Source organism: Rousettus aegyptiacus, unplaced genomic scaffold (genome assembly GCF_014176215.1).
Source record: "Rousettus aegyptiacus isolate mRouAeg1 unplaced genomic scaffold, mRouAeg1.p scaffold_m13_p_4, whole genome shotgun sequence".
Classification (NCBI taxonomy): Eukaryota; Metazoa; Chordata; class Mammalia; order Chiroptera; family Pteropodidae; genus Rousettus; species Rousettus aegyptiacus.
Window position 1 is genome coordinate 158310098 of NW_023416307.1, and position 25339 is coordinate 158335436.

The 25339-nt window shown below is 60.4% G+C and overlaps 2 protein-coding genes across 11 annotated transcripts in view; one reads left to right on the top strand and one right to left on the bottom strand.

The window, feature by feature from the left end:
* The window catches only part of IL5RA (interleukin 5 receptor subunit alpha), a gene marked incomplete at its 5' end in the record, with an annotated part of 33728 nt that extends 24008 nt beyond the window's left edge, over positions 1 to 9720 (top strand). The window contains 3 exons of the mRNA XM_036219684.1: positions 3941 to 4034; positions 4986 to 5079; positions 8445 to 9720. Of these exons, the coding sequence (XP_036075577.1) occupies positions 3941 to 4034; positions 4986 to 5079; positions 8445 to 8531 (275 nt within the window). The remainder of the gene's footprint in view (positions 1 to 3940; positions 4035 to 4985; positions 5080 to 8444) is intronic.
* An 8362-nt stretch (positions 9721 to 18082) lies between these two features.
* The window catches only part of CNTN4 (contactin 4), a 637177-nt gene continuing 629920 nt past the window's right edge, over positions 18083 to 25339 (bottom strand). For all 10 annotated transcript variants that reach the window (XM_036220058.1, XM_036220057.1, XM_036220056.1 and 7 more), the window contains 2 exons: positions 22339 to 22507; positions 18083 to 20201 (listed from right to left, as the gene is read on the bottom strand). In XM_036220058.1, the coding sequence (XP_036075951.1) occupies positions 20101 to 20201; positions 22339 to 22507 (270 nt within the window). In that variant the 3' untranslated portion in view covers positions 18083 to 20100. The remainder of the gene's footprint in view (positions 20202 to 22338; positions 22508 to 25339) is intronic.

Genomic DNA, 25339 nt, shown 5'->3' on the forward strand with positions numbered 1-25339 from the left:
TCTTTTCAAATCCTCTCCTTGATGCTGAAACAGAGAGAAAACCAGGAAGGGGAGCGATGAAGGGAAAACCTTGCAGAGAATCGGACGCGGGTTTTCCTGGGCTGCTCAACTTCCGAGTGGATTTTGCAAATTCTAAAGCTTTTGTGAGGCACGAGACGGCAGCTTCCGGGTCGGCAGTGACCGGAAGTGGGTGAGAAATGAGAAACGGGCCTGGTAAGAACCTGGGAAACCGGCTCTAGTCTCAGGGGGTCAGTTCTGTCCTCCCTCGGCGGCGGGGGGCCGATGAGGCGCGCGGGGCCACTGCGGACCCCTGGCCGGGGGAGGGGGCTGGTTCGCCCGCCGCCCCCGGACGGCGGCCCTGACTCTGCTTCCCGCACGCGCCCTACGAGCGCCGGTGACTCCACTCGATGGGATGGAATAAGAGCCGCAGCCCCTGCATAGTTTGGGGACTGGACGGGGTGTTCTGCTGACTCAGCAAGAATCTCGCGTATCACGGCGAGAGGCAGAGTGAGTCGACAGGGAGCGGTTCAACCGGAAAGGCTTTCGTCGTGAGCGTCGGAAGTAAACGGTGCGGTTATCAGGCCTCGACACAAGGCCGCGGGGCCTTGCACAGTGTGAGACGCAAGTGGCCCCCCGTGAGCGCCCCGATAACGTCCACGACGGCGCTCGCTCCCCCGGCAAGGCCCGCGCCCCACCTGTCGGTGCCCCCTCCTTGCCGACAGACCCCTTGCCAAGAAAATCCTGGCTCCACGGACGTGAGCCTAGAGGCGCGGAAGGCGCTGCCTGGGGTACTCGCACAGCGGTGAAGGGCGCCGTGCTCGGGTTCAGGGATGGGGAAACCGCGCTGGCAGGACCCCTCCTGGGGAAACCGGCCGGAAACAGAGCAAGATGGACTGCGAACAGGCGGCGTCAGTTCGGCCCGGTTGCTCTTCATCAGCCCTGAGCACGTGCAGGGAAAACTCGGCTTATCAGGAAACTCGGGCACAATCCTGAGGACCGACTGCTGCTCCTAGAGCCACGGAGAGTCTGCGGGCTTTGGAAAAAGCAGAAGGGATTCCTCCGCGTGGCTCTTTTCTTTCATTTTACAAAGTGTGGCCGTGACTTTGTGAAATAATGATGCGAATACGGTAAACTTATTTTTAACAGTAGGCCACAGGGTTTTAATAAAGTGGCCCAGTCCCGTCCAGAGCCTCGGAAAAGGCGGGAGAAAGGTGGTTTGTCCGGCAGCCCCCTCCGAATGGCACACGGCCTGCAAACCGAGCCACGTCCAGCCGTGAGGACACGCGGCGGAACGGCCGCGTGGCAGGGCGGGGGCGCGGGAAGGGAAGAGGGCGCCCGGGAGGTCGAGGGCGAAGACACGCTGAGGTCCGCGCGGCGTGTCCTCGGCCGGGGCGGCGGGCCAGGGTGGGACGCAGGACCCTGTCCAGAGCGCGACCGCCGCTCGTCCCGGGCTGGAATCCCAGCTCCGCCTGCCGGCTGCGTGTCGCCACCGCCGACTCGGTCCCCTCCCGCCCCGCCTGCCCCAGTTTCCTCAGCCGCGGCGTGGGGTGTGGCCCCCCGGGAAGCGCTGCCGTGAGCCCTGAACTGAGAGCGAGTGCGACGTGCTTGGCCAAGGGGCTGGGACCTGCGGGCACTCGGGAAAAGTGAGCGCAGAAGTGCGGCATGACGTGAGCTGGTTATTTAGTCACGTCTGGTCGCCGGCGATTTCTGTCTCCATACGTCGCGGCGCCTCTCGCACTCTCGGCAGCGCAGACGCACTGCGTCGCTGAGATCGGCTTTGCTGAAGGTCAGTGTGCGTGCGCCACAGGACGACGCCTGGACCGAGGCAGCGGGGCGAGGAGATGCCGGCCGGGGAGGCGGCCACACGGTCGGGCATTTCACTCACCTGCCTCGCTTCCTGCGTGAAGGCGCCGAGGCCCAGAGAGCCGCCTTCACGGCAGGGAAAGGGGACAGGAACCGTGAGAACGGCAACATCGCGGTGACTTCCGAGGGTCCCGGCCGGGCACGCGGAAGCCCGGGCACCAGATGTGTCTCTTTGGGGCACATGCAAGCGGGTTGCACCTCCGAGCAGGTTACAGTCTGCACCCAAAGCCGCGAGTCGGGGCTGGGCCAGGAACAGCGGCCCGGGAGAAGATCGCATGGCATGAGCAGACGAAGCCGCGTTGGACAAACGCATCCAAGCTCAAAGAATACCGTGGTGGGAAATGGCAGAGCTGAGCGGATGGAGCCGAGATGAGAAGGGGGAGGGAACCGTCACTGAGGAGCAGGGACACCCGGGTAAAAGCCAACCGCTGGGTTTCCGGCTGGGAGCCGCTGTCAAGTCTGCAACCCCGGGGGGAGTTCAGGAAAAGTAAACTTGGGACAAGACGCCAAGGATCCTTTGGGTGTGAACGGGGAGAAGGCGCCGGTGGTTAAGAACGCGCTTTCTGAGCTGGGGAAGCCGGACGCTGGGCCCCTGATTCAAGACATCACGCCGGGGAGTCAAGTGAGAAGTTATTCGATGCCAGTTCGGAGACACGGCGGAGCAAAGCGAAGGCCGGCCCGGGATAACGGACTCGCGACCGTGCGAAAGGACGGGGAAGAGGAAGGAGGGCGAGGCGGCGCTTTGGGGAGGCGGGACCCGGACTCGCACGGAGTCAGCGTTCTCGTTCTCAGGAGGCGGAAGAGCGAGAGCCGGGGCCCGGCGGGCACCGCCGGCGGCGCGTCCTCCAGACGCCGCGAACGTCCGGGCGTGAAGTGCCCCGGAGCCCGGGGACGTCCGATTCCGCTCGCGCCGACCTGAAGCCCACTCACGCTCACTTCTCATTCCGCACAAACGACTGACGCAGCGTGGGGACGGGGACGGGTCCCAGCGCCGCCGTCCTGAGACCACGACCGCCTGGGTCGTTCTCGGCTCGGTGCCGTCTTCCCTGACGGTCGCAGGGCAGGGAGGGAGGCAGGGCCCACGTGTGCTGCTGTAGCCTGTGTCCCAACAACCCGTCCAGTGCCGAACTCACAGCGGGAGCCCAGCAAATACTGGCGGACTCGGCGAAGGAAGGAAGGAAGGAAGGTGGGGACGGCGAGCGGCCTCTCCCACAGAAAGGGGTGGCGCTCGGGGAGCCCGCTCCGCATTTCCACCCTTCCCCGGAGGAGCATCGGGCAGGTCGGCAAGCGGATGGATCGCCTCTTCCAGCACCTCTTCAGCGCCGAGTAAATGACCTCCGATTTTTCTGGAATGCGTTTCTAGGACCTTAAAAAACATCACACGCTCCCCAGAGCTGTCATCAAAGCTCTGTCCCCGAGTGCAGATTAGAGTAAATTCGACTGGAGAGGAGTCACATGCAACATGGGGCCGCCGTCCGCGATGCGCTTCTAGGCGCGAAGTGAGGATAATGGCGAGGGGTGTTTCGAGGTTAACTGAGATCGTAAATCACTTGCAATCGCGGAGTCCGATGCGTTTATCAAGCGCGAGTATTACCCCATTCTTTACTTCCTCTAAAGTTCATTTTCCAACTTGGGAGGATATTCTAGGTGCGACGCAGCGAGGTTACTGAGTCGGCTTATGTTTGTGTAGCTTTTCCATCTCAAACCGAGCTACTTAGCAGAGCCGACAAGCCCGGGCGGCCCCGCACACGCCCACACCCGCGAACGCCTGCGGGCCGGCCGCGGAGACGGCGCTTCACGGTGAGACGCGGCCTCCCGGCCAGCGCTGCGCGTCGCCCGCACGTCGGCTCGGCGGGCCGGGCGTCACCCCCCCATCTTGCAGGTGAGACCGCGGAGGCCCAGGAGGGTGACGCGACTTGCCCGGCACCACCTGGCGCCCGCTGCACGGACCCCCGCTTCCCGACGCCCGAGCGCAGCCATTTCTCTCGTCTGTCACTGGTTCTGACTCTTCTTTCTCTCTCTCTCTCTCTCTCTCTCTCTCTCTCTCTCTCTCTCTCTGTCTTTTTCTCTCCATCAGGAAGCGATGAGCGGAAGCCCTGGGCAGAATGGTTCCTGATCGCGCTGGCGGCGGCTGTCGGCTTCCTGTTCGCCTTCTCGCTCATCCGCAGAGCGTAAGTGTTCTCCGCGGGGGCCCCGCCCATCGTCATGCTCTTGCTGCGACCCGGCTGAGGATCCGGTTATCAGGCGGGGTGGGTGGCACCTGTGTGTCATCTGGACGGCCGCGTCCAGGAGCGAGAAACACCAGTAGGAGATTTACGGAAGCCGGATGGGGCGCGGCACGGCCCCGGCCGGCGCGCGCCGCCTCCTCCCGCCCGTCTCCGGGCGGCCGTCCACTTCCGTGGCCGTCGCGTCCCGCGCCCCACCTCTCGACACGCGGCTGTCGTCGCTGAGATGCCCTCGCACACCTTTTACTCCTCAGCTGAGGGAAGGCGGCCCCCTGGGGGCCGAAATCCCTACCGGTCCCGCCCGTTACGGACCCCGGTTACGCGGCGCCGACGCCTACCCTGGCCGTTCGGCCGTCTGTCCCCGGGTGGCAGACGCTGTGAACGGGCCACGAGCCGTCCCCCCCCCGGGCGTTCGGCAAGGCGGGGCCGTGGAGGCGGCTTCGGGTCCCGTCCCAGCCCTCGCGCAGTTTCGGCTTTGATTTTAATCGGCCTCGCTGCTTCAGATGTGACATTTGGGTAGTGTCGGGGTGGCAGTCAGAGAGGACAGGGGAGTGCGCCCCGCGGGCCAGCGCAGACGGGGAGGGGACACTCTCCAGCCTGGGAGGCACGGCGGGCCGCGCACGGAGCCCCGGCTCTCAGAGGCGAGGGCGGGCAGCATGGGCCAACGCGGAGCGACGACTGCTCTGTCTTCCTTGGATGACCTCGGTCGGCCCGGGGGCCACGCCAGAGCCTTGCGGCCCCCGAGGCCATCGGCGGGCAGCAGCACCTCGAATCCCACTCAATAGAGATTCGAACATACAAAACGGCGGGAGCTAAGTGGGTCCACGTCCAGGGGCGCGTTCGAGGACAGGGAGGGAGCCCCGTGCCGCCTAACGCCCTCCTTTCCCCTAACTCCAGAAGCTCCAGATGTCACCCATGGGCCACGCTGTTCCCACCGGTCCCAGCACCGAAGAGCCACATCAAGGATTTCATCGTGAGCATCAACTACGAGGTGACTGGAGCGCCTCACCCTGCGTCCTCTCGGCCGGGGCTGGGCCCGGGCTTCCGCCATCGGGCTCCTGGGCCCGTGTCACAGGGCAGGGTCCTCGCCCGGGAAGCCGGGGGCTTTTCGGTCGCCCTGCTCTGCGGCTGGGGGTTTTGTTGTGTGTCGGAAAGGTCCTATTCAGTTTCGAGTGTCCTCTCCAGCCAGACTTGAATTTGAATTTCCTATCAGCCGTTTCTTAACGGACCTTGGCAAGTCCTTCAAGTGACATGGGCCTTACTTCCTTTCCTGTAGAGCAGGGGTCCCCAACCCCTGGGCTGTGGACCGGTATGGGCCCATGGCCTGAGAGGGACCAGGCCGCACGGCAGGAAGTGAGCGGTGGGTGTGGGCGGGCGAGCGAGTGGAGCTCCATCCGCGTCTGCAGCCGCTCCCCAGCGCCGGCATCGCCGCCTCGGCTCCGCCTCAGAGCATCAAGCACCAGATGCTCATGGGAGGCCCGGTCCCTGGTGCCAGAGAGGTTGAGGACCGCTGCTGTAGAGTAAGAGGCAGAGAGGAGATGGCCCGATATCTTGGTTAGCTTTCACGCTAAGAAGCCATGCTCCCGCACATGGGTGTCCTAATCAGTAAAGTTCCCTGGAGGAACTTTTGCTAGCTCCTTAGTATAAAGGACCATAGAGAAGGCAAATGATTTCCCCAAACATGTATTTTCTTAGGCCTTTTTCAGCATTCGGAGCGCTTTGGCTAACCGAGTTCTTACTTACCTATGGCTGTCCAATTGTTCTAGTGTCATTTATTAAAAAAAAAATCACTTTCCCCAGTGAATTGGCTTTACGTCTTTGTCAGAAATCAGTTGCCCTTCTGTGCGCATGGATCTCTTTCTTGACTACGCATTTCTACTGTTTTATTTGTCCGTCTTTATGCCGATACGATGCTGTCTTAATTACCTAGCTTTATCGTAAATCTGGAGACCAAGTAGTATGAGGCTTCCAAATACAATTTTTTTTAGGGTCGTTTTTCTTATTCTAGATCCTTTTCATTTCCATACAAATTTTAGAGACAGTTTATCGATTTCTACGGGGGAAAAAAAGGCCACTTGGCTCCAGATCGGGACTCGTGGTATCATAGGCCGATGTGAGGAGAAGCGGTGTCCTAACGAGGACAGACACGACCTGCCACCCTCCTCATTCCGGCCTCCTTCGATTTCCCTCCACAGTGTTTTGCGAGTTTCAGTGTACGGCACGTTGCTTGTCACATCCGCCCTTAAATCGAACGGTTATTTAGATTAGGGATCAGCAGACGTTTTCTGTGAAAGTCCGGTGGTAACTGTTTGAGGGTCAGATGGTTTATCCACTCTTTGACGGCTACCACAGCCCTGTGGGAGCAGCCGCAGACAGTACACAAATGAACATGCTTGGCTCTGTGCCAATAAAACTTTATTTACACAGACGGGCAACAAGCCAGGGTGGTCCCCCGGGCTGCAGTTTGCAGACCCCTGACGCAGAGCAAGCAATTTTCTTAACAAACTGTGTTTTCTCTGCCACAAACCACTCGTGGCATGAACCGACTGGTGACCGGATGAAGGCACGGGAAAGGGTCCCAACCTCTTCCCGAAATGCGTCATTTCGATAAGCTGGGACCTTTCTTCGGAGCTGGCTGTCAGGGGCTTCGTGTGATTACAGACAGGACAGCGGTTGAGCCGGCGAGGCTGCCCGGCCTCGGGCCCGCCCTTGCGTTTCCAGGGGAGCAGCCCGCTCGCTCTCGTCCCCGTCACTCCCCTGGGAGGACGGTGTGACATTCCGCTGTGCTCCGTCTGAGCCGGGCTGTCGGCTGTCCTCGAGCCCGCTCACCCCCGAGAAGCCGGGTCTGTGCCAAGCAGCTGGCCGAGGGCGTTTGTGCTGCCTCTTGATGGAACATCTTAATGCTGGTGTCTAATGTCCCGGCACGGCCCCCGAAGGCTGCCTTTAATATCCCGAGGTTGGTGGGAGAAACTGGCTTAAGAGCTTACTGTAGAAGCTTGTGGTTTGCTGCTAATTAAACTCAAGTCATGTGTGCAAACTAACAACTTGGGGCAGACATGCGGGTCTCAGAATCACAAAGGTTGGCACGGGGCTCAGCCCGCCAGGCTCCTGGGGACGCGCACTGCCTTCTCCTGTTGCAGAGTCGCACGAAACTGGGGTGGGGGCGTGGGAGGCAGGAAGCAGGTGGGACCGGGAAGGGGGAGGGCCACCCGCAGCTCTCGGTTCTACGGCCCCGGCCCCAGCCCCAGGCCTGGGGGAGCAGGGCAGGGCCTCGGCCCCCGCCTCCAGAGGCAAACCTGCCTGACCCTCTTTGGGGGCCTCTGCTACGGGGGGCTCATTCGTGCCGTGGCCAGGGATGGTCTGGCAACCACCTGGACAGGGTTCGGCGAGTGGAAACGAAAACGCTTTGCCCCTCAGCGTGGCCACTGCCCAGTCCCGGGACTTGCCGGGTACCTGCCACCCCAGAGATCTCGCGGCTTTCTGCTTGTCCAGACCTGAGTTAAGAGACTGTAACATTCAGGGAGCAGGTACTGGGGGGTGGTGGTTGGTGGGGGGGGGGTGAGGGAGGACTAAGTTGGCCTTTAGCAATGAAACAGAAGGCTTCGTGTAAAAACTCTTACCCCGATTCGTTAGAGACTGGATTCCAACCATCCTGGTAACCAGAGAGGGTGCATCCCACAATCGGGTGGGCCGCAGACGATGGGAGTGTGTGAGCCGAGGCCGGGCCTGCTGCGTCGGGCCCGGGACGCCCAGCAGGCAGCTCAGGGTCCACGCGAGTAACGGGGGGAGGAATCCGGCCTCTCGCAGGCCGTGCTATCTCTCTGTTGCTGTTGCAAACTTTCTAATGCATTAGTTATAATATCGGCATTAGTTATAATCACCCAAATTGGACCTAACACATGGACCCTGTGGATGGAACACGACGGCGCTATCGAACATGGCGCAGCCAAGGAACGGATAACAACAGGATTTAAAATGTTACGTGACGCGGCCCGGAGAGCCGTCGTTTACGAAGCTGTCTATCCATGCGACTGAATGCAACTGTAAAGATAGCTTTCCACAGGGAGAGGGGCTGCGGGGAAGCACGGGGCCGCGTTGCGGGGCGGTCGTGGGTCTTTAGTACAGGTTTACGGGTGTTTAGTACAGGTTTACGGGTGTTTAGTACAGGTTTACGGGTGTTTAGTACAGGTTTACAGGTGTTTCCTCCGTCATCTTCCCCCTTTATTTTCCACATTGTCTTCAGTGAACGTTTACTATTTTCAGACGCAAAGTAGACGTAGAATAAAACCAGTCGTACACGTGAAGAGACGAGGCGTTCTCTCACAGACATCTGAGGCGGGATGTCCTGTTTTGCAGAAATCTGGCTCTGGGGAAACGGAAGTCGAGGTCATGAGCTACGCGGAAGAGCAGGAACTCGAGGTCCTGGACGATTTCGTGTTCTGACGGCCGCTGCGAGGCTCTGGAAGCGAGCGCACCCTCGCCCGCCAGGGACGAGGCCCGCTTCCCGGCCGCGGGCGCGGCGTCCGCCGAGCGCTGTTCAGCCGCCGTGGCGAGGCCCCCAGAGTTCTGTCCTGTGCGTCCGAATCTCCACCCCCGCCTCGGTGACCGACGGACTGGCCCCTGCCGCGTCTCTTCTCCCCACCCCACGGGGCGGCAGCGCCTCGCCTGCCCGTCTCGAGGTTCTCGAATGTTTCTGTGCAGGAGGCAGCGTTCGAAGCTGATGCCAACTGTGTTGGCTTCCGGCGGCGCCAACGGTAAAACGCGGCTAAAATCTCGGGAGAAAGCACTTCGCGGCAGCCCGGAGCGGGTTGTGCCCGGAGCGGGTCGCGAACGTGGATTCAAGCCTGTCTCTCCTAGAGCAAATGGGAGCCAAGGGGACTGTATTTTCCCCTCCTGAGTTTCTTGGATACAGAGAGAGAGAGAGAGAGAGAGAGAGAATGATCGCAAGCTCCACAGCCATGATCCCTTAGCATCGTTTGAGGCAAACATTTAAAAACGTAAAGAACTAATGCATCACTCTGAACCAAAAGGGAGGACCGGGCTGTGTTTGCAGACCCTATTCTTGACAGTAACCTGGATATTCAGGGAATGTACTGAGGCTCTGGGCAGAATTGGGCTGTGACGGGGTCGCCGGACCAAGAACTAACTTTCCAAAGAGGCTTTGGCCGGCAACGACTCCAGAGCAACCGGTTCGGCATCTGGCCGTGCAGCTTGGGGGGGACCCCGCCCCTCAGGTTTGGCGGGGGTCCCCCAGGCCAGCCCATCAATCGCCCCTCCCGAGACAGGAAGTCCTGCTCCAGGCGCCCCGCTGTGTGGGCGTGCGCTGGATGGGCCGGGGCCTCCGTGATGGGCGATGGGTGTCGGGTACAGGTGGGCCCAGGCACAGGTGTGTCCCGGGCAGAGCGGGGGCAGGAGGAGCCGTGAGCTCCCGTGGGGACTCACGCAGGGCAGCCCCGAGGTGGCTGCGGGGGAGGGGAGCACAGGGCAGGGGCAGCGGTCACAGGGCTCAGGACCCCGTGACGACGGCACTCTCTCACACGCTCTGCGGAGTTGGCTCGGTCGGTTTCGGTTCAAGAACGGGGCGCGCCGACGACCGGGTCCTCCCAGGGCCGTTGCCCCGCTGACCAGCCCCCGGGCCCAGCAGGCGGGCGTGGTGGGCGCGACGGCTGTCCGTTACCGTTGCTTCCAAGTGTCACGGGCTGAAGGTCTGCGTCCCCCCAGCTCAAGTGGACACCCCCCCCTCCGCTGTGGTCGCTAGGCCCCGACCGAGGGCGCCCCCTTCAGGAACCCGGGAGAGCCTGCCTCCCCCGATGGGGGGTGCACGTCGGCAGTCTGCCACCGGGGGGGGGGGGGGTCCCGCCGGCATCTGGCCAGGCGGCCACCCCGATTCTGGACTTCTGGCCTCAGAGCTGTGAGCAATAAACGTCTGTTGTCTCCGAGTGACTCGCCCGTGGCGCTCTGTTCCCCCGGCCCCAGCTCGGACACGGTGCGGGGAGCCACCCCGGGCTCCACACACGTCGTTGGGACCCTGAAGAGCCCGTGCAGCTGGTTCCACACGCCCGCTTTACGGACCTGTCGCCGAGGCTGACGCGGGGAGGTCGGGGCTGCCGAGGCTGACGGGGGCCACGGGGACTGGCTCGGGGAGGAGGGGACCAGGCCCCAGGGAGCCCGGCGCTGTGCGCGTGCAGAAGTCCCTGGAGGGTCGTCGCCTGCAGACCACGGGGCCACCCTCGGGTCTCTGTCTGCCCAAGGGCGTCCGCGGTGGAGGCCGGCACTCTGCCTCTCCCCACGTCCCAGGTGATGCTGCTGCTCTCCTGAGCACACCTCGAGGGTTCAGTGACGGAAAAGTCCCACCCAAACACGGTCCCCCTTGGCCTCTTGCTCCCTGTCGTTTGCCGGAGCTGGGACACCCGGGGGCGTGGACGCTGCCTCCGCCTCGGAGGAGCCGCCCCAGTGTGCCCAGCTTTCTGTGCGGAGTGGCGCTCGCCTCTGGGCCACCCCTGGACCTCACAGCCAGCCATCCCCCGGGCACCGAGCCGGTGCCCCCGACTGGCTCTCGGCGGGGCGGGTGGCGGGCGGGGGGTTCACGGAGTAGCCCTGGGTCTCCCCATGGATTGTGACCCTGCTCTTCCTCACCGCTCAGCTTTGGGGACCCACAGCCCCCATCTCCTCCTCCATGATGCTTTCCCATGTGGAGTTTGGTTGATCTGCCCCCAGGGTCTGCTCTGAGCCTCGTCCCCTGAGGCCAGCCCGACGCGGGGTCACCCACCACTGGCTGCGCTCCTGTACCACAGGCTTCTGGGAAATGCGCCTTTTAATCTGCGGTGTTGGGAACAGCGTGACGGGCGTCAGGATAAGCTCTCATCAGGCCTCTGAGCCCTGTGGCCCCGGCCCAGCTTCCGGGGCAGGGCCGGCCCCGACGCTGTCTGGCAGGGACGTGGGGCCCACGCGATCTTCCCGGGAGGGAGGCGGGGCCTAAGGAGAGGGCGACAGACGGGAAGTGGCCGGAGACATGTGCCCGCCCCGCTGCCTGGCCTGGCCCGCAATCTGCTGACGACCTGGCCACGTGGGACAGATACTTGACCGTGAAAGGGCCTGGCTCTTGGGAGCGGCATGTTTAGAGTGGCCACTGGCCTCGTCACGGCCGGACCCCGCGCGCACACACCTGACGGCAAACCCCTCGTCAGCAGGCGGATGGGGCCTTGGCTCCCGGCCTCCCGCCAGCAAGGGCGGGGTGCGCCTTCCTCCCCTGAGCCGGTCACAGGCTCCCAACGCACAGCGGCAAGCCGAGCACCCCTTCCCACGGGGGTCCAGCCCAGTCTCTTTCTTCGCTGTTTGGAATTTGGGGGGCCACACAGGGGTGGGGTGGGCTGGCCGACAGCTGGACCAAGTGTGCCTGGCTGAAATGCCCCAGGCGGGGCGCTGTGGCCGCAGCGGGGCAGGGAGCATCCCCATTAAAAACGCAGCCACTCTCAGGGCGAGACCGGTGTGTGTCAGGACCATCTGCTGGTGGAATCAATAGACCCCAGGTGCTAATAGGCTACAGAAAAAGTAGGAACCTGGGAGCAAGAACAGAACCAAACGACCTTTTTTACAGATGGCCCAAACAGAGGTGAAAACCCTAATTAGAACAGGACTGAGTGTGAGGCCAAGGATCTTTGCGGCAATCGCCGCGGAGCGGTTCCTGCTTCCGCCACCACGAGTCGAGCTCCAGGGCACGGGCTTCCTGAACGCCACTCCCATTTTAGACTATTATATTGAGCCAAGACCTGCCTGTTTGGCCAGTGTCCCCGAGCTCTAGGGAACAGGTGTGAATGTAAACGAGGCTCCGAGGGAGGTGTTTCACGAGGACAGCGGATCGTCTAAGTCCGCAGACCGAACGGGGGCACATTTCTCACGACCCCCAGAGATGCCCCTCGTCGTCGCCACGGGCGCCTTTATCACCTCTCCGCTAGGACCGGTGCAGTAGCCTCTCAACTGACCCCCTCGCTGCCCGCATTTCCTTCCTTTGAAGGATCTATGTAAAAGGCCCGTGTCACCCCCAGGTCCCTGACATAAGCCACCGCCTTCAAACAAACAAAACCCCCTCTGACTCGGCTCCTGTGACTTCCCCGGCCACTTCCCCGAGGAGGGGCGCCCACTAACTAAGCTCCCCGCAAGTGCGCGCCCCCCCCTCACCCCACGCCTCTGCTCCAGCCTCCTCTGCCGGGAAAGCCGCCTCAGCCTCTGCTTTCATCGTGCTGACATTCGACCTCCCAAGCCCGGGCCCCCTGGCCCAGGGAGTCCCCCCCACCCCCACGCGCCCCGAAGCCTGCCCCTCGGTTCCGTTTTATCGCGGTATCAGTTAACGTTTTTCCATCTTATTTCAAGTGTAATCACCCCGAGGTCGAGAACAGTCGATCTCTGTGGACGTAGCGACCGCGTGGGAACCCACGGGGACCAGCCGGCAGCGAGGAAGGTGAGCTCCTCGCGCACGCGGCAGAGAAAACGACGTTCGGCTCAGGGCTGAGGAACCAACCTGCACACTCGCCTCCCGAGGCGGCGTGGAGACGGGGAAACGAAGCCGTCAGAAGGGTTGAGGGGGCGCCGAGAACTCCCGCGGGCGCGGCAATCCTCTGCCCAGCCGGCCGCCCCGCCTGCACCTGGGCCGGCTTCCTGAGGGGCCCGCCCGCCCCGCGCCTGGGCTCCGGGCGTCAGGGCGTCGGGGGCGGGAACGCAGCCCACGTGGCCTCAGACGCCTCGCCACGCAGGCGAGTCGCTAGTCCGTTTCATTTATTGTAACCGAAAGCAGATTTGTCCCTGCCAGGTGACAAGGCGAGAGGGCGCACGCGCCTTGGGGCGGGGGGCGGGGGGGTTGCTGGAAAGACGTTAACTGGAAAGTACTGATGTGAAGTTCAAAGGTCGGCAGGCTTCCTTTGCAAGGGCTCGATCGTGAGTGTTTCCAGCTGTGCGAGCCAACGGGCCCTGCTGTCACCACTCCCGCCACGCTCACACTCACACGCTCACACACACTCACACACACAGTCGCACAACACGCACGCACACACGCACGCGCTCACACTCACACACTCACACTCACACGCTCACACTCTCACACTCATGCACTCACACACACAGTCGCACACACGCACACGCACACACACATTCACACTCACACACACAGCCGCACACACACACGCACACGCACATCGACCTCGCACCACCCCGGGCGAGGGCAAAGGAACGCCTGGCGACCAGTCAGAGCCCGCGCCGCACCCTCGCCAGCCGCCTGCCGACACCGGCTCACACACCGCCAGGGCCGGAGTTCTGCGCCAGAAATTAACGACCGCGGTGGAAATGCATCGTCTCCCCTGCGTGAGGCGGCCCCGTTATGCTTGAATTACGGGCGAATATTGCGTGGGACCTGCTTAAACTGAGAGAGCATTAGTTTTTTATCTGAAACCCAAGTTTTACCGGGCCTCCCTTACTTAGTCCTGCAGGGTAGCCCGCGTCTGAACAACAGCTGAAGTCAAATACAGCCAATAAGCAACACCATTTCCAGGAAAGAAAGAGAAGCAGCTCAGCTGGGCCATTTGGGAACAGAGAAATCACCGCCTCTGAGCCACGCGGTTCTCACTGCAGAAATCAGCCCGGAGTCCCCGGATCCGCCCCGGAGGCAGCCGCAACCCCAGATCTGTCCTGGAGGCAGCCCGCGTCCCCGGATCCAACCCTGAGGTGGCCCGTGTCCCTGGATCTGACCCAAAGGCTGGCCTGTGTCCCCAGATCTGCCCCGGAGGCGGCCATCTGCCCTGGGGGCGGCCGCGACCCCAGATCTACCCCGGAGGCGGCCCGTGTCCCCAGATCTGCCCCGGAGGCGGCCCGCATCCCCGGATCCAACCCCGAGGCGGCCCGTGTCCCCAGATCTGCCCCGGGGGCGGCCGCGACCCCAGATCCGCCCCGGAGGCAGCCCGGGTCCCCTGCTGCTTTTCAACAACCTGTGTGCAACTTCCTGGCGGGCTCACTCCTCTTCTCTTCTTGGCGGGAACCCATCTCTCTCCCCCTCTCTCCTCCCCCTCCCACCCACACCTGCACACCTACCTAGTGATACAACTGACTCGGGTTTTGGAGTGGGGCCTGGAGCCATGAGCTGCAGGCGCCTGAATTCCTGGCCTTCCTGGTCAGCTGTGAGGCCTGGGACAAACCTCTAGACCTCCCGGCCTCGCTCTCCAGGCCTGAAGCATGAATAATGAGTGGTCACTACACGTGAGTAGCGAGTGGTCACCCAGCCGGTTTGCGCGGAGACCGGCGCATACCAGAAGCATGACCGTTGTCGGCTGTTATTGTCATTGCTTCTCTGCGCTGTGAAAGGACACTTCTCCTGGTCTCCAGGCTTCCCCGCTGCAAACCAGGCGACTTCCTGCCAGCCTCGGCGTCTGCACCTTCTCCCTCCCGTGGCCCCCGTGGGCCGCTCTGCCTAACGGCTGCTGCCAACCCCGTGCCTGGGACAGTGCCCGGGATGCAGAGGGCGGCCCGTCGTCCCTGCCGAATGGCGGAGACCCACCTCAGGGACCCGCTTCTCTGAGGGCCGAGCCCTGGGCGGGGCCGTCACCCGGCCCTTCCGCTCCTACACGTCTCCGCCTCACCTGTCCCTGGCCGGCCCCGTGTCCTGGCCGCTCTCGAGAAGAGACTGGCCCCTTACTCCACCCCGCCCTTTCTCTCAACAGACACCTATTCCAAGGTGTTGAAATTCACCAAATTCAGCTCTAACTTAGTCCTGTGCCACTTTGGACTCACTGCAGCACCCTTTGCCTCCACGTCATAAACGAAAAGGGACTGAAACCTGCGTCTCCTGCTTCTTAGCGGGAAGAGCACGTTGAAACCTACACCAGCAAACTACAGATACCGCTGTTCGTGAAACCCTAGAGCACGTGTATTTCCTGGTATGGCCTGTGCTGTTCCTAGCAGTCGGGCAGGCTACGGAGCGACGGGTCAGGTGACCGAGGTCACGATCATCCCGTTCGAGTAACCCCAGCCGCGAGCTGCCACTGTTCAGCTCTCTCCTGCCGTCGACCTTTTTTTTTCTTTTTTTCTTTAAACACACCTTCTCTCAGCGTGGCCTACATGATTCGGCTCTGCTAATCTAGGACTGGCCATGACCGTTGGTGACTGCGGACAGAGGCCGATGTTGTTTAGCTCGTGGCTATGCCAAGGGCTGAGGTTTACACCCGGGTCGTGGAGCCAGAACATGGACCCGGCGTGGCCCATTTAGCAGGAGGCGAAGGCGTCTCCTTTCGGAACGGGCGGCCTGACAGCGTCCGGCGATTGCGCCCTGGCCGGGGGGCAGGGGAAAGGGAGGAAGTCACACGGAATGGTGACCGACACTCTGCCCTCGCTAGCTTCACTAGGGTACGAGACGGGGGGCAGAGACCCGGTGCTTGGGGAGTCGTGATGACACCCCTCAGAGACTCTGTCTCCTGGGAGGCCGAAGACACGAAAGCCAGTGACGTGACCACCCGGTAATGAGGTGACAGGCCGGAGGGTGCAGACGACACGCCCCGTGAGCCAGGGAGAGCAGCCGCAGCACCAGACAGGGGACTGCGGGAGCTCCGTGGGAAACCCCCGAGCGAGCTTTCCTGCTGCCTAACGTCTTTGGTTCGTGTCATTATTCTTAGTTATTTCATTAGGGAAATGATCAAATATTAATATTCATATTCAGAAATGAAAATACGTAAATAAAGGTGACCATGGGTGGGTCAGTGGAGGTCGACTCATTTGGTTGTGGGAAATACCCACACTCCACGCCTGGTTTTCGTGACTGGCTCCAGCCACGTGAGATAAAACAATAACTAACTCGTAAAATACTTGCTCATACTTGGAGAGCCATGACATGCATGTAGGACTTTACGAACTTTACCCTGCATAAAAAGTGGCAATTGCCAAAATGCCTCCCAGGCAGGCAGACACCCAAATCCAGGCTCGTAGGCGCTGTGTTAGGCTGCCCGTGCGTACCCCTGGGTCTGTCATTTTGTCATGGAACAATTTTGGGTATGACCCGAGATCGACCATCATCTTTGATTTTAAAAGGCTTTCTCCTCAAATCACATGGTTGGCCAGACAAGCGTCCTCATTGCGGTAACGGGAAAATGCGGGCAATTCTTGATTGCCTGCGCTAATGGAGAACCCCCGAGTGAGGTGGCAACAATGACACGATTCTGTGTACAAAAATCACACGGTGGTCGATGCCGTTGTGTTACGTTACTCGGAAGATCGCGAGACATTTCAGTAGCTAATTATGTACCGTTTATGTACTTCTTGTAACTCGACGTTCTTGGGAGCATTTTCGCAGTCAGCCGAGGCTGCCGGGAGAGACCGGGGAAAGGACGATCGGGGGCGACCATGGCTTCCCGGATGGAAACAGCCAACATTTCGAAGGCGGGACTCACGCGATCACCCTCTCTCCAGGGGAGAGCTTACGGCACCTCCCGCCTCGCAGGCTGGGAAAATTCCGAGCTCACCTGGAAGTGAGATGTGTCCTTGACGCCTCGCGCCCCCGCGGAGAGACGCCGTTTTGTACGTAGGGTGTGCGGTCTCCGCCAAAACTCGGGAACACTGCGGGAATCCAGCGATCTGGCAAGACAGAATTTCCTTTCACACGGTTAAATCACAGAGGGACCACGGGCAAAATAAGAGGGTAAGCGTGAGCGCTCGAAAGAGTTAAAGAAGCAGAGGGAAGAGGCCTCCTGCTGCGCTGTCTTCAGAGTTGCTGGCGGTCGCACCTGAGGGCCCTAGCTGGGGCGAGGGCCCGGGGAGGCCCTGTGGGGTGGCTAAGCAGAGAAAGAGTGTGGCTTTGACCTTTCTGGGGCCTCTTATCCAGTTTTCTGGATATGTCAATCTCAATTTTCCTTTAACAAACGACCCTTCTGTGAGTGCAGGCGTGGCGTGATCAAGGTGCTCTGGCCGTGAGGCACGGATTGGACCAATCGGTCTCTTCTAGAAATTTGGATATTGAGCAGAGGGGCATCAACATGTGAAAAAGAACAGATTCATCGCTATAACAGCACCCCGAAAAGACTTTCCCGACTCCCTGCAGCCCGGACCCTCAGAGTGGCCTGGGTCTTAGTCTTGCCAAGGTTTCGTGACTCAGCGTTTCCTCGGCTCACGTGGTCTAACCCGTGCCATCCTCTGTGGCCGCCCCGGTTTGCCAGAGCTGTTTCCGCTGTGACCATCGTGCTCCAGCAACGCAGACGGGTTTGGGCACAGGTGCCTACGAGGCCCTTGCTACAGCCTCTTCTGCTCGGTCGGCCTCAGCTAACCCAGGGCCCGCTGACCGGACGACGGAGCTGAGCGATCCAAACACGGTTTTGAGGAGTCAAGCTAGAGGCCAGGCCTTCTGACACCGTCTGCCGGCTCAGAGGTGGCGACCACCTTCCCGAACGGGCTCGCTCCGCCACACGGCCCGGCTGCTGAGGTAACATGCTACTTCAAAGAACCCTCCAACCAATTCGTCAACGAGTATTTATTGCAAGGCACTGTGCTAGGCGCTCCGGAGCGTACACGGATGGTGAGAATGGTGTCCCTGCCCCCAGGAGCTTACAATCTAGCTGGGAAGGCGAGCCATACAGACAGGGAAAATTAGACAACAGACACGAGTTGAGGGAAAATGCAAGATAACAGTACGCGAGACTTCCGAGAGTAGTGCCTGGTTAGTTACGACGTGAGCGGTGCTGACGGAGTCTGCGGCTGCGTCAGAGGAAGGGCGTCCCAGAGGACTGGTGTGTGGCGAGGCTTCACAGACGAGCCGGGGCCGTAGGGCCGTGGTGAGAAAGGAGAGTGGGGAAGGTTATTGCAGAAGGAGCAGCCATGTGACCAGAAGGCACAGAGGTGAGATCAGAAGCAAGTTGTGTCCAGGGGCCCGGGGCAGCTCGGAGTGGCTGCGGACCGGTCCGCTTGGGATTAGACTTCTTAGACTTCCTCCTTCTAGCAGAGGGGCTGGGCAGGCCTCAAAAGGACCGATACCCTGACTTAGATGTACAAAGGGCTTAGCTCGTCCAGAGGAAGCATTCGAGTTTGAGCTTCTGGACGTTTATTTGTGGGGTTTGACCCTCTCTCCCTCCAAAGGGGATTTCAAACGGTGTCTTCGGGGTTGTCCACTCCCAGGGGCTAGCTCGGGGGTGTCTAGCTTTGGATCCTGGCCAGAGACTTTTGAGTCCTCCATGACCTTGAACTGTAACTAGCACAAGGGTGAGCTAACAAATTCTCTGACAGGCAAGTAGGAAAAATGCTCCCGAAAGACAAGTATCTTTATAAATGACAGAATATTTATTAACAATACCTTTAAAAAAAGATTACATATGCTAGATCACCGGTAAATATCATTTACACTAGGGCTGGGAACTACCTGGGGTGTCATTTTTTTTTCATTCATTTTATTATTTTATTGTGTGTGTGTGATTTTAAATTTTGTTTTATTTTTTTATTTTAACATAGAAGCAACTGTATCAAACTAAGAAAGGAACACAGCTTGAAATACTGACAATATTTTTTTTTTCCGGTTACCACCCTAGTTTTTTACACTAGTGGAATCCTGATTATGACTTTAGCGGATAAATAGAGCTGGAAGGTCGAAAAGTTAACTTACATTGTCTGTAAGCAAAAATTACAAATTGCAGGCAAATTTGAGCTTTCGGACAAAGAAGAAAAAGGTGGCAGCGTGTTTACCTGGGAAAAGTTTCATAGAAAATTTCAGTGCCTTTGATACGCACGGTCCACTAGTGTCGGCTTACAAAACCTCCCCTATTGTAACAAACGGTTCTTTCTTAAGAACATGGTCTTGTCAATATTGTCGTTTTCAAATGTGTGATTTTAAGACTCAGAAGGTAAAGCGTATACAGCAACTAAGCTACCGACTGCAAAACAGGAGAGTCGTAGAGACGCCATACAGTTGTACTAAAGATCTTTTATAGAGTCATGGAAAAAATTCTCCGCGGCAACTAGTTGCTGAAATACGAGAAATCTGCCAAACTCCGTACATGATTCTGGTTCAGAAGAAGGGCTCCGTTATTAAAGAGGTACACATATCATATATAAGAAATTCTATAAAGGAAATATGAATCCAGGAACAGAGAATTACCTTTTCTCAAAATGTACATTCAAAACAGATACATTTAAAGATAGTAAAATTACCTTTCATCCTTTGAAGGACTTGGGTGACTGGAGTCACTTCTGGTCTGCGTTACTACGGGACGCGCAACTTCTCATTTAACGTCTAAGCCGACTCGGCGCTAACTCAGCAGAGCGACACGTGGGTCTCACTGTCCCGTGCTGAGTTCGCGGGTGGGCGTATTGCACAAGGTCTCGGGCAGTTAGTTAGGCTTTGAAATTGTGGCCATTCCTGAAACCGTCTCAAGCTGTGTCGATCAACAAAATTCACCATTGGGCGAAAAAAAACACACTGTACAAGTCAAAGGATTCGGGTGGATGTGCTGGCCACCCAAAAAGTCCCTTAAGTTACAGACAGCAGCCTGGAGTTGGAGACCAGGTCCCCAGCTGCTCTGCCGCTGGACCCTTGAAAAACTGTACAAGTAACTGGCGACCTATTTACCAAGATGAGTTTCAAACTCTATCTTGAAAAGAACTATTTGCAAACGATAATAATTGTATGATTGTGTTGCCATTGCATCTTATAGCAGAGGAAAAATTAATATCTACATTTCATGTTAACTTTAAAAAATTCTATAAAACACTAAATATATAATAAAAAATATGCATATAAGGACATATGTAAACTGCTTTGGTAACATCATGTTACAGATGTCTTCAGTGCATTGCAGAGTTTCCAGAGAAACTTCAGACAAAGCTAGGTTTGCTTTGAGGAAGAACTGTATAATGCCATTCCTAAAGAAGCAAAAAACATTTTTTTTTTCCAGTAATAAGATATACTTGAACAACAATATTACTTAGTACTGGGTGTCTTCAAAACAACTAGCTAAATGTCGCTTATGTTATAAACAGCAAGTCCTCTAGGCAGCCTTTGTCATAAGCTGGACCTGGCCGTGAGAGAGATCATGATGGTGCTGATGGCGGACAGAGTGCAGGCGTTCGAGGTGGAGGGGCCAGCTCCTCGGGCATAGGCATCTGGAAAGAGAGAGCAGGTCACTCAGCGCGGCCTCGCCCCGGCCGCCGTGGGGCGGGAGGCCGCGGGATGGCTGTCTGCACAGACCCCCCCCTTAAAACAAAAAGCAGACAGCCCAAGCTCAGTCCTTCGTAAATGCTTTCTCGCAGGTCCTCCGTTCTCCATACTGAGAGGCTACGGCCCGTCGTTTGGCTTTTTTTTTTTTCTTCAAGTTGGCAAGATCTCTGAGCAACAAAACGGAAAACCTCGGAGGAAGAGGTCACGTTTTGCTCACGGTTATATCTCTATTGTTTAATAATTATACCAACGTCATTGCTGAAAATACATTTCTGTCATGAATTAAACTAAGAATCGCCACTCAGCTTCTATAAAACAAAACAAAACAAAACAAAACAAAACGAACCCTTGCAATGACAAGAAAGTGTGAAGTCAGACTTTAACAGGGTGAGATAAACTAACCCCCAAACAAACCCCATCTTTTTGTGATTCTGTGGTCTGGGAATCACTGCTGCTTTCAACAGAGGTGAGAGCCATTGGCGTAGTGAGGTGCGGAAGTCAAGTCGACCCAGTTTTTAAAAAGACAAAAATGCCCTTAGTGTTTGTATGCAACACGGAGATGCCGAAAACACGAAGCCCACGCAGACACAGGCGGACCGCCCTGGAGGCCAGCGCGTGGTGTGCGGGGGCCATCGTTGCCGCCGCCGCTGAACCCCAGCGGAAGGGGACGTGAGGCGGAAGGGGGCACGGCCAGCGGACGGCGCCTCGACGTGCGGCCTCTGAGCCTCGGATGCGCCTGACGGCACCCAGCATCGAGGCACACCAGATCCTCTCCTCGCCTGGAGACCCCGCGGGGGGCGCTCGGCCCATGGGAGGAAACTCAGGACTCCGGGAGCATTGCGGCCACGATATAAATCTCACCTCTCCTCCGGTGGCCGGGAAATGTCCACCTGCAGCCTTTACGGACGTCTGATGCAGTCCGAAGGCCAAGGGGAAAGAAACTGCTTAGCTATCTGACCGCGATCTTGTGTGTGTGTGCGTGTGTGCGTGTGTGCGTGTGGGTGTGTGCGTGTGCGTGCGCGTGTGTGTGCACGTGTTTGTGTGTGTGCATGCGCATGCGCTTCGGGGTAAAACACACATCACCTAGGTTGCCCCGTTAGCTGTTCTACAGTGTGCAGGCCGGAGGGGCCCGCACACCCCCGTGCTGTGCCCCGGCACCACCATCCAGCTCCATCGCCCGACCCGGGAGCCCGGTGCCCACGAAACCGCGCGCCACCCCACCGGACGGTCACTGCCACCGTCGGTCGCATCTCTGCGTCTATGGATTTGCCCGTCCTCTCCCTTCTGTCAAACGAATGCGATCACTCCACAACTGCATGGCGTGCCGCTGAGACCGTCAACACGGCGCGCGAAACACGGAACGGCTGCTCGTTCGAAGAACGTCCCCGCCCTCTGCGACAGCCTGTGTGAGCAGAGACAGCCTCGACGACGGACAGACACGTGTGCTATGATCATACTCTGCGCACACACGTTCAAAACTACCAGTGTCGAGGTTCAGCATCGCCAGCCCCAGACGCTGAGTTACACTGTGTCACTGCGGAAAAACGCCACGGCTCTTCAAATCCCTCTGCCTGCCCCTCCCCACTGGGCCACGCTTCTAACTCCCCAAGGCGTCATTTTGGGGGGACCGTGGATGCAACCGCACGGGTCCACACGACCGATTTGGGGCTGCTTTGATCGGATTTTCTGACGGGCGGCAGAGTAAATCAGTCAAAACTAGTCGCGCCGCCTTCCACATGGAGCGGCCTGGGACCGGCCGACATCAGTGGGCCGAGGAAGGGGTGGGGGCGCCCCATCTTATCGCACGTCTCGCCCTGCGGGCTTAGCGGCACTGGGGCCCCGACTCGTGGTGGAGGCTCCTCGGAGGGGGAGGCGGCGGGGCTGGGGGGGCGAGGAGGCGGGGGGGTCGGGGTCGGGGTGGGGGTGAGGAGGCAACGAGTCGGGGGGTGGGGCGGGGGATCAGGGTCGGGGTGGGGGTGGCGAGGCAGCGACGAGGCGGGGGCGGGGGGCGGGGGGCGTGGGGGGAGCGGGGGGCGTGGGGGGAGCGGGGGGCGTGGGGGGCGGGGGGGCCGACGCCCTTACTCGTCGTCTTTGGGATTCGGATCTGCTGGCTGGCGCTGCCGGCCCCCCCGTCGCTGAAGGGCTGGATCTCTATGACGTAATCTTCCTCCAGGGGCAGCGGAAGCTCCACCGACGTCCTGTTCGTCTCGATGACGGACGTGCCGCGCTGTGTGCTCCATCGGTACGAGACCTGCCGGCACAGACGGGCCGGGCGTCACCCGCTGTCCTCGCAGGGGCCCCAGCACGGCCCGCGACGCGTCTGCGCCCCTCCGGCAGCAGGGCCGGGCCGGGGGGCGCAGCCGGGAGGCTCGCTGTGGAGCGGGCCGGGCGCGGCTTCCGTTCACGGCGCGCGGAGACAGGAGAATGCTGCAGCCCCGGGGTGTGGGGGGGCCCGGGCTCCCCGCGGGCCGCTGGCTTCCCGCCACCCCCGGGAGGCTCGGGGAACACGCCTGGCGCGAGAGGCCTTGGCCCCGGAACGCGCTGCGCGATCTTACCCGCGCGACCCCCCTGGGCCTCGTCTCCCCGACCTGTGAAAGGGCATCGGTGACACCCGCCTTTCTCGGGCGCTTCCAGGGCCGCACAGCGGCTGACTTCAGCGAAGGGCCGGGCTCAAAGGAAGTGTGGAAGAGGCGTCAGAGGTCCAGGGGGGACTGGGCGGGGGCGGACCGGGTGAAGGCCAGGTCAGGGCGGGCACGGGCCGCCGCCAGTGCCGTGGCCCCTCTGGACGTGGGCATCTCGCCAGTCGGGGAGGGTCCCCCTCCCACCGGGAGCCCTCTCCGAGCCACGTGGAGAGCAGGGGGCGCAGGAGGCGATTGCTGTCACCCCGCCAGCGTCCGACGCTTGCAGCCGCCCGCTCGTGCGCCCTCGCTGTCCTCCGGCCCCCGCTGGTCCGAGTCTGGGGAGTCGGCCTCGGGGACCGCACTGGAAGCCACACAAGGCCTGGAGGACCTGGCTCTCCTGAAACCCACCTGCCGGCCCGGCACAGCCGGCTCTGGTCGTCCCCAAGTCCGACAGGAGGAGACAGAGGCCTGCAGAGGTGCCCCGAGCGTGGGGCTCCCCGCTACCAGGGTCTGACGTTCCCGCAGGCCGCGCCCCACCCGCACGATGACCTCACAGACGAGGCGGATGGGGCCCGGTGGGGCCGCGCACCTGCTAAGGGGCCAGACGAGGGGTCCTGACTGGAGCCAGTGTGCCCGCCACCCTGGGGTCCCCGACGACGCGAAGGCAGCGTCGGGCGAGGCCTCGGGGCTCGGTCCCAGCTTAGGGGTGCCGGCACCCGTGCAAACACCGGGCCCCCGGCCCGTGCCGTCTGCAGGCGGGGGGCTGGACGAGCATGTCCGCCCCTCAGGGGACGCCCGGTGACGTCGGGAGCCGTGTGTGGCCATCGCTGCAGGTGCTGCTGGTGCGGCGGGCAGATGCCGGGAAACGACCGTGCCGCAGGGGACGGCCCGGCTTGGCAGAGGGAGCCTGCTCCAGCCACACCCCAGCGCCTGGGCTCAGACTCCGCGGGGGCCGGGTCGAGGCTGTGGCACTCTGAGGAAGGTCTGTGGGCGCCGTGACAGGGGCCTGGGCGCCACAGATGAAGCGTGAGTGCTCATCAGAACCCCCCGGGAAGCTCGCGGAAGCACGGGTGGTGGGGGCCGCACCCCGTTTCTGATCCGGTGGGCCCGGGGCGGGATTTAAGATCTGCGTTTCTAACGCGTCCCCAGGTAAAGCCTGTTGCCACCGGTCCAGGGACCGCAGTTGATGAGCCGAGGTTAGAGACGTAAGGTGAGGCCACTGTTCCGTTGCAAGAAAAACCAAACTCAAGCGAAATTCATGAAACTCCCTAGGATGGTTTAGGTCCCATTCGTCCTCTAGCGTTTGATCAGCTTAACTTATGTCTCTCTAACGCGCGGTAGAAAACACAGTTTCCTTCCCGTGGAGAGATTCATCGGCCCCGTCCTCCTGAGGAGCCCCGACGTGTGGGCCTCAGCACCCCTCGGTGATGGCCGGGCACCGGTGCATCCTCAGGCGCCTGCAGGGGCCTCAGCATGTCACCCACGACCTCCAGGAATGAAGCCACATCTGGCTTTGAGGAGCAAACTGCGTCTTCGATTTACCTCAGGTCCTCGGCAGAGCACAGAGAATTCAACTAGTTCCGATGCAAATCCCAAAGGGACACTTCCGGGAAGAACAGCCGTCTGTCAGCACCGCTCGCCAGTCCCCTGGTATTAGGGGCTGCGGGGGAGCCGCGAGGAGGCCCGGAGGCCCTTCGTGCGAGCCCGGCGCTCGCTGCGGCCGATAAAGCCGGAGGCGGTGCTTGCCGGGGTCAAGACGTGGAGACACACTGCGTTCGCGGGATCGTGATAACAGCGTCTGACAGTCCTGGGTGCTCGCCGTGAGTTCGAACTCCGCATGTCCCGGATGTGGACATGGCTACCTCTTAAGGGAGGCACAGCTGTTACTCTCATTGCAAGGATGGGGAGCCCAAGACCCGCGAGGCTGAGCCACGGCCAGGAAGTGCGGGGCCGCAGGCTGACCGCGGCGTTCCCGCCCTCGGCCGACGGCCGTAACGGAGTCCGGCGTGGCTGGCACGGCCCGTCCCGGGCAGCCGCGAGCCCTGCAGTTGGGCCCAGTGTCGCACTGGCGCACGCCCACCTCAGGACCTTTGCACATGCTGCTCGCTGTGCTCGGAACGCTCTTTCCCAGAGAGGAGCCTGTCGCACCCCCTCCTTCGCTCACGGCCCAAGTGGGACGGCGCTCTTCGCGGAGGCTCTCCCAGGCCCTCGCGTAAAAGGGCGAGCCTCCCCCGTCTCCCAGGCGCTGTCTTGTCCCTCATCCCGAGGCATCGCTCGGGGCAGCGCCTGCTTGGTGGCCGTCCGGTGTGTCGGTCCGTTGCTGGCAGGCAGCACGGCTGAGTGGCTCAGAGGCCGTGTGCACGTCCCAGCTCCTCAGCGTCCCCGATGAGCTAACGACAGAACTACGCCATCTGCTCGGCACGTGCTAAGAGCAGGTCTTAATGTTCTCAGCACGAAACGAC